General features: G+C 37.8%; 1 protein-coding gene across 1 annotated transcript; it reads right to left on the bottom strand.

Moving 5' to 3' along the window:
* Nucleotides 1-704: 704 nt before the first annotated feature.
* LOC117999522 (centrosomal protein of 152 kDa-like) lies at nt 705-9,382 on the bottom strand. Its single transcript, XM_034988725.1, is given in 4 exon segments — nt 705-758; nt 7,491-8,529; nt 8,531-8,681; nt 8,684-9,382. Coding segments are annotated over 4 exon segments (1,848 nt in total). The 5' UTR covers nt 9,288-9,382.
* Between the last annotated feature and the right edge of the window lie 5,761 nt (nt 9,383-15,143).

Genomic DNA, 15,143 nt, shown 5'->3' with positions numbered 1-15,143 from the left:
ATTGTGTAACTAATGTTATAATGTGAAGGAGACATGGCAGAAACACATGAAAAATAGTATATAACATGTCAGATGGAGATAAGTGCTACAAAAATATTAACAGAGAGGAGAAGAGAGGACAAAGAACAAATATAATTTGGGGTATTACTTGACTTAGTAGAGTCAGGGAAATCTTGCTATCTGAGAAGCTATGTGAGGAAGGAACCATGTGGGGAAGTGTACAGTGTAGTATGGGAAGTTGGGGAAGTTCATATTCCAGGTAAATGTACCTGCCAGTGAAATGCCCTGAGTTTGGAATATGTTTGCTGTTTCTATAGAACAGAAGTGAGGCTTGTATGCCTGAAGAGGAGGAAGCAAGTACAGAGGAGTAAGAGATGAAGCCAGCAAGAATGCAGGGACAGATCACAGAGGACCTTGTAGGTATGTTATTGGCTATTACTCCGAGGGAGATGAGAAGTCACTGGGGGGACTCCTGTTTATTTTCTTTTGTTTTGATTTATAGGGAAAAATGAAATGACCAAATTTGGAATGAAAAACTAAAATGTAGATTAACAGGAAACCCATCTGGTGAGGCTGAGTGCTAATGGGCTCAGTCACTTTAGATGGCAACATGCCATTATACTTTGAAGATGGACTTTTGTGTACGGTATAACCCACCACTTCTCTTCATAGGTATGCACCCCAAAAACTCTTGCATGCATGTATCAGGATACATACACCCACATTTTCTTATCAGCACTGTTCACAATGGCAAAAATCTATAAAGAATTGAAATGTTCATTAACAGGAAAAAAGAAAAATTACAGTGTATAGATTATTAGATAGAAGTCAAAATAAATGAGCTAGGTGCACATGCAGCATAGATGGATCTTATAATCAGAGTAGGAGAAAAACAGATCACATACAGTGTGACATGATTTTATTAAGTGTCTAGAAAAATAAAAAGCAAATGGTTTATTAATAGGGATAATTACATATGTAACCAAGATAAATGAGAAAATTAAATATAGTGATGAACAACACACAAAATTAAGGGGGCAAGATTAGAGAGGAATACATAGGTCAAAAATTTTCCACTTCATAAAATTAAGGGTGGTTTACAGGTGTTTATTATTATATATATGCTCAAATATATATGAAATGTCTATACCAAATATTTCACAACATATTTAAAATCATATATAATATCACCTTTGAAATGTTAATAGAAAAAATAATTAACTGATGAAAATAATTTTAAGAAAATAAAAATTAGGACTAGAGAGTGACATCAGCAGAATGGCCTAACAGAAATTTCTACCACTGGTCCCTTCCATTGAAAAATATCAATTTTGAACAATGATGCACTTGGAAGATACCTTCAGAGCAGTCAGGGATTCCAGCTGAAGGTCTGTGGCACCTGAGTGAAGCAGAAAAACAAAAAAGGATGAATGAGGATGGTAGGAAAGATATATTCACACTTCCTCCATCACTATTCCCCCAAGCATGTGTGCCCAGCTAGCAGATAGAAGACACTTTCAGGATGGGAGGAGAACATACTGAGAGTTAGACTTCACCATGGACTTTGAATTGGCTCATCACAGTATGAGGCTGACTTTCACAGCCCTAGATGGCTCCTGCCAACACATGTAGCCCCAGAAACCTCCCAGAGACCCACACGCATTCCTGGCAATCTCCCAGTGGGCTCCCACAAACCCAGGCCCCATTCACCCAGTTACTTCTACTCAAGCAATCTGGGCAGCTCTCTAGGATCCAGGTGGATTTCAAGGCAGGATTCTTAGCAGGCTTCCACTTATACAGGCCCCCATCTCATTCTTGCAACAGCTGGCTCCAGCTGCCCCAGGAGTCTCCAGTGTCATCAGCCCCACAGGGGCTTTGAGGAATGAAGGGAAAGTAGTCTCCTAAGGGAATTTATTAATACTAAACCTGCTGAGAGAATTTATCAACACTAATTATGTAAGGGATGGAAGTATTAAGTAACCTTATTTTAGTAATCATTTTGCAAAACACGTGTTTCAAATAATCACATAGTATACCTTGACCTTACATATGTTATATGCCAAATCTCAGTAAAGCTAGGGGAAAATATAACAATAAAAAATAATTTAACTGAACAGGACAGAATAAACTAATAATAGTAAACAGACTTAGGGAACTCAGTGACACCATCAAGTGAAATATTTTCATTATAGGGATCCCAGAAGAAAAGAGAGAAAAGTGGGCAGAAAACTTATTTGAAGAAATAGTAGCTGAAAACTGGGGAAAGAAACAGAAATCCAGATCCAGGAGGCACAGAGAACCCCTCACAAAATCAACCCAAGGAGGTCCATACCAAGACACACAGTAACTAAAGTTTCAAAAAGTAGTGATAATGAGAATTTTAAGAGCAGCAAGAGAAAAGACAGTTACATACAGGGGAAACACCATAAGGCTATCAGCTGATTTTTCCACAGAAACTTTGCAGGCTGGAGAAGAGTGGCATGATGTATTCAAAATGATGACAGAAAAAAACCTGTAACCAAGAATATTTTTCCAACAAGTCTATCATTCAGAATAGAAGGAAGAATAAAGAGTTTCTAACAAAAAAAGTAAAGGAATTTATGACCACTATACCACCCCTACAAGAAACGTTAAAGGGAACTTCTCAAGTGGAAAGGAAAGACCATACACAAGAGTAAAAAAAGTAGGAAGCACAAAAGCAGTAAAAAGTAAGTATATCTGTAAAAATCAGTCAAGGAACTTATAAAACAAAGGATGTAAAGTATGACACCATATACTTAAAGCATGGGGGCAGGAGAGGAGTAAAGAATGGGTTCAAACTTAAGTGACCATCAACTTAATATAGACTGCAATATGCAGATGCTATATACAAACTTAATGGTAACCACAAGTCAAAAATCAGTAATAGATATGCAAAACAAAGGGAGAGGAATCCAAGTATATCACTGAAGAAAACAACAAACCATGAGAGAAGAGAGCAAGAGAAGAAAGGAACAGAGAACTACAAAAACAACCACAAACAAGTAACAAAATGGCAATAAATATATACCTATCAAAAATGAACATAAGTTGACTAAATGCTCTAATCAAAAGGCATAGGGTGACAGAATGGATAAATAAGCAAGACCCAATTATATACTGCCTACAAGAGACTCATATCAGACCTAAAGACACCTGTAGATTAAAAGTGAAGAGATAGGGAAATATTTATCAGGCAAATAGAAGTGAAAACAAAGCTGGAGTGGTGATACTTACATTGGACAACAGACTTTAATACAAAGACCATAGGGGCATCTGTATAGCTCAGTCGGTTGAGTGTCGGACTCTTGATTTTGGCTGAGATCATGATCTCAGGCTTATGAGATTGAACCCTCCATCAGGCTCCACACTGGGCATGGAACTTGCTTAAGGGTCTCTCTCCCGCTGCCCCTCCCCCTCTCTAAAAAAATAAAATAATAAAACAAAGACTATAATAAAAGGTGAAGAGGGACACTATATAATCATACAGGGAACAATCCAGCAAGAAGATATAACAATTGTAAATGTTTATGCACTCAACATGGGAGCACCCAAGTACAGAAAGCAGCTAATAACAAACTTAGAAGAAGTAATCCATAGTTATAAAATAATAGTAGGGGACTTTAACCCCTTACATCAATGGATGGATCCTTGAAGCAGTAGCTTTGAATGACAAATTGGACCAGATGGATCTAACATATATATTCTAAACATTCCATCCTAAAACAGCAGAATACACAGTCTTTTCAAGTGCATAGGGAACATTCTTCAGAATAGATCACATACTGGGCAACAAAACAAGTCTCAACAAATTCAAACAGATCAAGGTCATACCATGCACTATGAAACTAGATGTCAACCATAGGAAAAAATATGGAAAGACCACAAATACATGGAGGTTAAGTAACACGCTACCAAAAATGAATGGTTCAACCAAGAAGTCAAAGAAGAGATCCAAGAGTACATGTAAACAAATGAAAATGAAAACACAATGGTCAAAAATCTTTGGGATGCGGTAATAGCTGTTTTGGGGGAAGGTTAGAGCAATACAGGCCTACCTCAAGAAGCAAGAAAAATTTCAAGTACACGACCTAAATTTACATCCAAACAAGCTAGCAACGGAAGAACAAGCAGAACCCAAAACCAGTAGAAGGAAGAAAATAATAAAGATTAGGGCAGAAATTAATGGGATAGAAACTAAAAAACAAACAAACAAACAAACAAAAACAATAGAACAGAGCAAGGAAACCAAGAGCTGGTTCTTTGAAAAGATGAGCAAAATTGACAAAGCCAGACTCAAAAGAGAGAGAGAGAGAGAAAAGTAGAGAGAGGACTCAAATACACAAAAGCAGAAATGAAAAAGGAGAAATGACAACTAACACCACAGAAATACAAAAGTTTAAGAATATTATGAAAAATTATATGCCAACAAATTGGACAATCTACAAGAAACGAATAAATTCCTAGAAACGTATAACCTCCCAGAACTGAATCAGGAAAAAATAGAAAATTTGAACAGACTGATTACCAGAAATGAAATTGAATCAGTAATCAAAAAACTCCCAACAAACAAAAGTTCAGTTCCAGAGAGCTTCACAAATGAACTTTATCAAACATTTAGAGATGTTCTTCTCAAGCTATTCCAAAAAAATAAGAGAGGAAACTTCCAGATATTTTCTATGAGGCCAGTATTACCTTGATACCAAAACCAGAAAAAGAGACTACCAAAAAAAAAAAAAAGAAAAGAAAAAGAGAACTATAGGCCAATATCTCTGATGAACATAGATATGAAAATCCTCAAAAAATATTAGCTAACCAGGGGAGGAAAAGATGGCAGAGGAGTAGGGGACCATATTCCAACTGGTCCCCTGAATTGAGCTGGATATCTACCAGACCACTCTGAACGTGCATGAAATCAGCCTGAGATGTAAGAAGATAGATCTGGATCTCTACAAAGAGAATATCACAGGTGGTTGGTTTCAAGGTATGAAGCGGGGATTTGTGATTCCATGAGCAGATATTGGAGGATAAATGGCAGCGGGAGGGAGCCTGGCCATGGGGATCCTACACTGCCAGTGAGTGAGAGCCTCCCGCACTGGGGACTGGGCACAGACTTGCAGACCAGTAGCAGCAGGGAAAGGACTTTAGGGCAGTCCCCCAGACTGAAACCTGCAGCAGTTGGGCCACACATGCAAACTGGAGGTGGCTGGCAGTTTTAGAAGCACAAAAGGCAGAGATGGCCCTGAACTGGAGGCGAGGACTGGGAGTGCTGCTGAGAGGTGCACAACCCAGGACACTGCAGTTTATAGCAGCACAGACAGAAATGGAGATAGTGTGGCCTGGAGAGTTCACTGAAGAACAGGCTGTGATCTCTCTGATCTGAGGCAGAGGGGTGGAAATGTTCTCTTCTACTCTGACCCTCAGAAGAGACACAGAAAGCTGCCAGGGAGCCACCAGAGAACAAAAGCCCCCCAAAAACGGTTTTCACGGAGCCCATCCCCCCCCCCACAGGGGGGCAGGGCAACTCTGCCCAAACACGGTTGCTTGAGTAACAGCATGGCAGGCCCCTCCCCAAGAAGATAGGCTGGGAGAACAAGAGGTCAACAACCCTAAGGTCCCTATAAAACAGGTACATCTTGCTTGGGTTGTGGTCAATAATTTGGACTCTGTACATTGCCTCAAACACCCATCAACAGAATGACTAGGAGGAGGAACCTTCAAAACAGGAAAGACTCAGAGACTGTGACTTCTGCCACAGATTTACAAATGGATACGTATTTAAGCAATATGTCAGAAATGGACTTCAGGGTAACAGTTATGAAGACAATAGCTAGAATGGAGAAATCATTAATGGCAACATAGAGTCTCTAAGGGCAGAAATGAAAGCTGAACTAGCAAATCATAAAAATGTTATCAGTGAGATCCAATCTAATCTAGATACTCTAACAGCTAGGGTAAGTGAGGTGGAAGAACAAATTAGTGATCTAGAAGGCAAATTGATAGAAAAGAAGGAAAAAGATGAGGCCTGGGAGAAACAGCTTAAAATCCATGAAAACAGAATTAAAGAAATAAGTGATGCCATGAAATGTTCGAATGTCAGAATTATTGGGATCCCGGAGGGAGTGGAGAGAGGACTAGAAGATATATTTGAGCAAATTGTAGCTGAGAACTTCTCTAATCTGGGGAGTGAAATAAACATTTGTGTCCTAGAGGCAGAGAGGACCCCTCCCAAGATCAAGGAAAACAGGCCAACACCCCAGCATGTGATAGTAAAACTCACAAATCTTAGAACCAGGGAAACCATCTTAAGGGCAGTTAGGGGGAAGAGATTCCTTACGTACAGAGGGAGGAATATCAGAATAATGTCAGACCTATCCACAGAGACCTGGCAAGCCAGAAAGGCCTGGCAAGACATATTCAGGGTCCTAAATGAGAAGAACATGCAGCCAAGAATATTTTATCCGGCACGGCTGTCATTTAGAATGGATGGAGAGATGCAGCTTCCAAGACTGCCAGAAACTGAAAGAATATGTGATCACTAAGCAGACCCTGCAAGAAATATTAAGAGGGGTTCTATAAAAGGAGAAAGACCCCAAGAGTGATATAGAACAGAAATTTACAGAGACAATCTATAGAAACAAGGACTTCACAGGCAACATGATGACAATAAATTCAAATCTTTCAATAATCATGCTCAATGTGAATGACCTAAATTCTCCCATAAAATGGCACAGGATTGCAGATTGGATAAAAAGACAGGACCCATCCATATGCTGTCTACAAGAGACACATTTTGAGCCTGAAGATACATCCAGACTGAAAGTGAATGGATGGAGATCCATCTTCCATGCCAACAGACCTCAAAAGAAAGCTGGGGTAGCAATTCTTATATCAGACAAATTAGATTTTAAGCTAAAGACTGTAGTTAGAGACAGGACACTGTATCATTCTTAAAGGGTTTATCCAACAAGAAGATCTAACAATTGTAAATATCTACACCCCCAACATAGGAGCAGCCAACTACATAAGCCAACTTTAACCAAAATAAAGAGTCCTACTGATAATAATACGTTAATTGTAGGAGACCTCAATACTTCACTCTCAGCAATAGACAATCATCTAAGCAAAAATCAACAAAGAAACAAGAGCTTTGAATGACACACTGGACCAGATGGACCTCATATAGAATATTCCACCCTAACACAACAGAATATTCATTCTTCTCAAGCACACATGGAACTTTCTCCAGAATAGACCACATAGTGGGTCACAAATCAGGTCTCAACCCAACCAAAAGATTGAGATTATTCCCTGCATATTTCAGACCATAAGGCTTTAAAGCTGGAACTCAATCATAAGAAAAAATTTGGAAGAAATTCCAATTTTTTTTTTTATTTAAATGTGAAGATTGTAAGCATTTTCTTTATTAAACCTTTTAAAAATGGGTTTTTGACTCTACAAATTCTACAAACCTCCACTGTGATGCTTTTTTCATCTTTCTCTGCTTGTTGGAGAGCTTCCATTTTCTTATGACAGTCTCTGAGATCATTTTGTAACTGAGACACCAGATGACGCTTTACCGCGTTGCTCCCCAGCAAACGCTGCACTTCTGCTTTCAGCTTCAGAATGACCTCATCTTTGGAAAGTTCGTCCTTTGGCTCTTCTTGCTGTACGATGCTCTTCACTTTGGATTTTTTCCAGTTGACTTTTTTAATACCCAAATCCACATATGATTCAGTGAGTTCTATATTTAATTCTCCTTCTGAGTCACTTGGAAGTATTCCTAATTTTGCAGCAGATTCATAGAGAGAAATTTCATCTTTTAGTTCTGTTAATTCTTCTTGCAAAGCCTTGTTCATGTTTTCACTCATAGCATGTGCTTTTTGTGCTTGCTGCAGCTGGAACCATAGCTGAGCCACCTCCTGTACAGAGCCTGAGTGCAAGAAGTTGGCACACTGCTTCTGACTCTCCTCTAGACTTCTCGTCAATCTGTTAATGATCTCAGTCTTTTCTAATTTGGTTGCTTCTTGATTCCTTTCCGGTTCTTTCACTTGATCTTTCAAATGACAACAAATATCTTCCTGTTCCTTAAGCGCAGTAACTGTAGCATCCAATTTCCTTTGTAAGGACAACACTTGCTCTTCATGCTTCTTCATGAGGCCCATCACAATGCTCTCATGCTGCTCTCTAGCACGCTGAAGTGATTCTGAATGACGGAGGTCCAGCAGCTGCTGCTTCAGGCTCTCCAGAGCCATTTCAATTGTCCTGGACTTCTTAATCATCTGTTCTTCGTTCACTTTTAGTGCTTGTATTTGGGTCTCCAGCACTTTTATTTGTGCTTCAAGCTGTATCTCTCTCTCTTTTCCATTCTGAAAGAGTTTCTGTGATACTCGGAGGCTGAGGGTCAAGCCATCCTTTTCATCTTTGATTATTAGAATCTGGTGATTCAGATATCTAATTTGATGCTCACTTTCATTTAACTTGTCAACTAAATTGTCTAGTTGTCTCTCTTGCTTTCTTAAGAACCTGAAGTTGGATAATCTGCATATTTTCTGCAGAATTTTCATTAGCTCCTAAAAATTGTTGTTGCAGGCTTTCAAATGTGTCACTTCCTGCTATCTCCTGGGCTGGTGAGTCATTATTCTGGGCAGAAGCCTGATAGGTTTATATGTCATTTTATATGGTTCCAAAGCTTGACAACTAGGACCTTGTGATGTAACATATTGCTGGAAATGATTCCTTTGAGGATCTGAAAATTTAATTACATTGGTTGGTTGACTATTAAATTCCTGCTTCTGACCATTGATATATGACCTAAAGTTTTCAGGAAGGTGATATAAATCTGTCTGTTCATAATTACTTGGAGGAGTATAACCACTTCCACCTTCATCTTCACCTTCTTTGGTATGGCAGCCAGGACGCTTGTCGTCATTTTTACTTTGACTGTCTTCCCAGCTGTTGCCACTTTTCTCTCCAATATATACATCCCGAATCTCATTATAGTCATTTACACTTTGAGATTTAGGGAGCACTTGATGCTCACGCCAATTCATCTCCAATTGCTCAGAGTGATGTAGTTCTCCCTCTGTGCCATCCTCGCTGCAGTCAGAATAGTGGAGCTCGGGAGAGGACAGGTCATCATCCAGCATATCGTGCGGCAGGTCGGTGAGTAACAGCTGCAACTCTTTCTCCCTTTCATAGTCTTCTTTGTCATACTCTTCATCTTCATTTTGTGTCTGCAGTGCCACACTGCCAAAATCTAAGGACATGGTGTTCCAAGGACTCTAATCCGCTAGCTGCTTCCTCGTCACAACTGAACCCAGAAGCACTGAGGCCATTGATGAGCTCAATCATAAGAAAAAATTTGGAAGAAATTCAAACACTTGGAAGCTAAAGATCACTCTGCTCAAGAATGTTTGGGTCAACCAGGAAATCAAAGAAGAACTTAAACAATTCATGGAAACCAATGAGAATGAAAACACATTGGTCCAAAACCTATGGGATACTGCAAAGGTTGTCCTAAGGGGGAAATATATAGCCATTCAAGCCTCACTCAAAAAAACAGAAAAATCCCAAATTCACCAACTGACTTTACATCTTAATGAACTGGAAAGAAAAGCAACAACAATGCATAAGCCACTCATTAGAAAAGAAAGAATTAAGATTAGAGCAGAGATCAATGAATTAGAAACCAGAAACACAGTAGATCAGATCAATGAAACTAGAAGCTGGTTCTTTGAAAGAAATAATAAGATCAATAAACCACTGGCCAGACTTATCCAAAAGAAGAGAGAAAGGACCCAAATTAATAAAATCATGAATGAAAGGGGAGAGATCATGACTAACACCAAGAAAATAGAAACAATTATTAGGAATTATTATCAAAAACTATATGCCAATAGATTAAGCCACCTGGACGAAATGGATGCCTTCCTGGAAACCTATAAACTACCAAGACTGAAACAGGAAGAAATAGACAACCTGAATAGGCCAATAACCAGTAATGAGATTGAAGCAGTGATTCAAACCCCCCAAAAAACAAGAGTCTGGGGACTGATGGATTCCCTAAGGAATTCTACCAAACATTCAAAGAAGAAATAATACCTATCCTCCTGAAGCTGTTTCAAAAAACAGAAGCAGAAAGAAAGCTTTCAGATTCATTCTATGAGGCCAGCATTACCTTAATCGCAAACCAGGCAAAGACCCCATCAAAAAGGAGAATTTTAGACTGATATCCCTGATGAATATGGATTCCAAAATCCTCAACAAAATCCTAGCTAATATGATACAACAATACATTAAAAGGATCATCCATCATGACCAAGTGAGATTTATCCCCAGGATACAAGTGTGGTTCAGCATTCGCAAATCAATGTGATACAACACATTAATAACAGGAGAGAGAAGAACCATATGGTCCTCTCAATTGATGCAGAAAAAGCATTTGACAAAATACATCATCCTTTCCTGATTAAAACTCTTCAGAGAATAGGGATATTGGGAACATTCCTCAAGTTCATAAAATCCATCTATGAAAAACCCACAGTGAATATCATCCTCAATGGGGAAAAGCTGAGAGCCTTTCCCTTAAGATCAGGAACACATCAAGGATGCCCACTCTCGCTACTATTGTTCAACATAGTACTAGAAGTCCTAGCAACAGCAATCAGACAACAAAAAGAAATAAAAGGTATTCAAATTGGCAAAGAAGAAGTCAAACTCTTTCTCTTAGCAGATGACATGATACTTTATGTGGAAAATCCAAAAGACTCCGCCCCCAAATTACTAGAACTCCTCCAGCAATTCAGTAATGTGGCAGGATACAAAATCAATGCACAGAAATCAGTTGCTTTCTTATACACTAACAATGCAACTGTAGAAGGAGAAATTAGAGAACCAATTCCATTTACAATAGCACCAAAAACCGTAAGATACCTGGGAATAAACCAAACCAAAGAGGTAAGGGATCTATACTCTAGGAACCTCAGAACACTCATGAAAGAAATTGAAGACACAAAATGATGGAAAAACATTCCATGCTCATGGATTAGAAGAATAAATATTGTTAAAATGTCTAGGCTGTCCAGACAATCTATACCTTCTGTGCCATCCCGATCAAAATTCCAATAGCATTTTTCAAATGCTATTTGAACAAATGGAACAAACAATCCTAAAATGTGTATGGAATCAGAAAAGACCCCAAATTGCCAAGGAAATGTTGAAAATGAAAAACAAAGCTGGGGGCATCACGTTGCCTGATTTCAAGCTATATTACAAAGCCGTGATCACCCAGACAGCATGATATTGGCACAAAAACAGACATATAGACCAATGGAAGAGAATAGAGAACCCAGATATGGACCCTCAACTCTATGGTCAAATAATCTTCGACAAAGCAGGAGAAAATATGCAATGGAAAAAAGACAGTTTCTTCAATAAATGGTGCTGGGAAAATTGGGCAGCTATATACAGAAGAATGAAACTCGACCATTCTCTAACACCATACACAAAGTTAAACTCAAAATGGATGAAAGACCTCCATGTGAGACAGGAATCCATCCAAATCCTAGAGGAGAACATAGGCAGTAACCCCTTTAACATGGGCCACAGCAACTTCTTCCAAATACATCCCCAAAGGCAAGGGAAACAAAATTGAAAATGAGCTTTTGGGACTTCATCAAGATAAAAAGTTTCTGCACAGCAAAGGAACCAGTCAACAAAATGAAGAGGCAACCCACAGAATGGGAAAAGATATTTGCAAGTGACACTAAAGACAAAGTGCTGATTTCCAAGATCTATAAAGAACGTCTCAAACTCAACACCAAAAAACCAATAATCAAGTCAAAAAATGGGCAGAAGACATGGACAGACACTTCTCCAAAGAAGACATACAAATGGCTAACAGACACATGACAAAATGTTCATCATCATTAGCCATCAGGGAAATCCAAATCAAAACCACACTGAGATACCACCTTATACCAGTTAGAATGGCAAAAATGGACAGGGAAAGAAACAACAAATGTTGGAGAGGTTGTGGAGAAAGGGGAACCCTCTTACACTGTTGGTGGGAATGCAAGTTGGTACAGCCACTTTGGAAAACAGTGTGGAGGCTCCTCAAAAATTTAAAAATAGAGCTACCCTATGACCCAGGAATTGCACTACTGGGAATTTACCCTAAAGACACAGATGTAGTGAAAAGAAGGGCCATAGGCACCCCAATGTTCATAGCAGCAATGTCCACAATAGCCAAATGGAAAGAGCTGAGATTCCCTTCAACAGACGAATGGATAAAGAAGATGTGGTCCATATATACAATGGAATATTACTCAGCCCATCAGAAAGGATGAATACCCAACTTTTGCATCAACATGGTTGCGACTGGAAGGGATTATGATAAGTGAAATAAGCGAAGCAGAGAAAGTCAATTATCATATGGTTTCACTTATTTGTGGAACATAAGGAATACCATGAAGGACATTAGGAGAAGGAAGGGAAAAATAAAGGGGGGGATATCAGAGGGTGAACTATGAGAGACTATGGACTCTGAGAAACAAACTGAGGGTTTTAGGTGGGTGGGGCTGGGGGGATGGGTGAGCTCAGTGCTGGCTATTAAGGAGGGCATGTATTGCATGGAGCCTTGGGTATTATACAAAAACAATGAATCATGGAACACTATATCAAATACTAATGATGTACTCTATGGTAACTAACATAACATAATAAAATAAAATAAAATTTAAAAATATATATTAGCTAACCAAATGCAACAGTACTTTAAAAAAATCATTCACCATGACCAAGTGGGATTTATTCCTGGAATGCAAGTGTGGTTCAACATTTGCAAATCAATCAATGTGATACATTACATCAACAAGAAAAAGAATAAAAATCATATGATCATTTCAATAGATGTAGAAAAAGCGTTTGACAAAGTACAGCATCCATTCATGATAAAAACCTTCAACAAAGTAGGTTTAGAGGGAACATAACTCAATATAATAAAGGCCATGTATGAAAAACCCACAGCTAACATACTCAATGGTGAAAAACTGAGAGCTTTACTCCTAAGGTTAGGAACAGGACAAGGATGTCCACTCTCATCACTTTTATTCAGCACTGTGGAAGTCCCAGTCACAGCAATTAGACAACATAAAGAAATAAAATGTATCCAAATTGAAAAGGAAGAAGCAAAATATTCACTATTTGCAAATGACATGATACTATATATAGAAAACCCTAAAAGCTTCACCAAAAATCTAGTAGAACTGATAAATAGATTCAGTAAGGTTGCAGGATAAAAAATCAATGTACAGAAATCTATTACATTTCTATACACTAATAATGAAGTAACAAAACAGAAATTAAGAAAACAATACCTTTTACAATTGCACCTAAAATAATAAAATACCTAGGAATAAACATCACCAAGGTGGTGAAAGACCTGTACTCTGAAAACTATGAAACGCTGATGAAAGAAATTGAAGATGACACAAACAAATTGAAAGATATCCCATACTCACGGATTGAAAGAAAAATACTATTAAAATGTTCCTACTATTCAAAGCAATCTACAGATTTAATGCAATCCCTATCAAAATACCAACAATGTTTTTCATAGAACTAGGACAAATAATCCTAAAATTTGTATGGAACCACAAAAGATGTTGAATAGCCAAAGTAACCTTGCAAAAGAAGAAAGCTGGAGATATCCCAATCCCAGATTTCAAGATATACTACAAAGCTGTAGTAATCAAAACAGTATGGTCCTGGTACAAAAATAGACCACATAGATCAATAAAATACAATAGAGGCCCCATAAAGAAACACATGATTATATGGTTAATTAATCTTCAACAAAGAAGCAAGAATTTGCAATGGGAAAAAGACAGTCTCTTTAACAAATGGTGTTGTGAAAACTAGACAGCTACATGTAAAAGAATGAAATTGAACCACTTTCTTACCCCATACACAAAAATAAAGTCAAAATGGAATAAGGACCTAAATTTGAGTCCTGAAACCATAAAAATCCTAGAGAGCACAGGTAGTAATTTCTCTGACATAAGCCATAGCAACATTTTTCTAGATATGTCTCCTGAGGCAAGGAACACAAAAGAAAAATAAACTATTGGGACTACATCAACATAAAAAAAAAAAAAAAAATCTGCACAGCAAAGGAAACAATCAACAAACATAAAGACAACCTACTGAATAGGAGAAGATACTTGCAAATGATATGCAAGAAAGGGTTAGTATCCAAGATATATAAAGAACTTATACAACTCAACATCAAAAAACAAATAATCCAATAAAAATGGACAGAAGACATGAACAGATATTTCTCTAAAGAATACACACATATGGCCAACAGATACATGAAAAGATGCTCAACATCATTCATCATTTGTGAAATGGAAATCAAAACCACAGTGACATATCACCTCATGCCTGTCAGCATAGCTAAAATGAGAAATAAAAGAAACAATAACTGTTCATGAGAATGTGGAGAAAAAGGAACCCTCCTGCACTGTTGGTGGGAATGCAAACTGGTGTAGATACAGTGGAAAACAGTATGAGGTTCTTTAAAAAATAAATCAAATTACCATATGATCCAGTAATTCTGCTACCAGGTATTTACTGAAAGAATACTAAAACACTAATTCAAAAAGATACATGCGCCCATGTATTTATTGCAACATTATTTACAATAGCAAAATTATGGAAGCAGGAAGTAGCTCAAGTGTCCATCCATAGATGAATGGATAAAGAAGTCATGGTATCTATCTATCATCTATCATCTATCTATCATCTATCATCTATCTATCATCTATCTATCTATCATCTATCTATCTATCTATCTATCTATCTATCTATCTATCTATCTATCTATCTATCTATCTATCATCTATTCATCCATCCATTCACACACAATGGACTATTACTCAGCCATAAAAATAAATGAAATCTTGCCATTTGCAACAACATGGATGGATCTAGAGAGTATAATACTAAGTGAACTAAGTCAGAGAAAGACAAATGCCATATGATTTTATTCATATATGGAATTTATGAAACAAAACAAATGAACAAAAAAAAATGAGACAAACCAAAAAAAAAAAAAAAAA

Source organism: Mirounga leonina, unplaced genomic scaffold, assembly GCF_011800145.1.
Source record: "Mirounga leonina isolate KUSES-001 unplaced genomic scaffold, KU_Mleo_1.0 Mir_115, whole genome shotgun sequence".
NCBI lineage: Eukaryota > Metazoa > Chordata > Mammalia > Carnivora > Phocidae > Mirounga > Mirounga leonina.
This window is presented reverse-complemented; position numbering and strand designations above follow the sequence as displayed.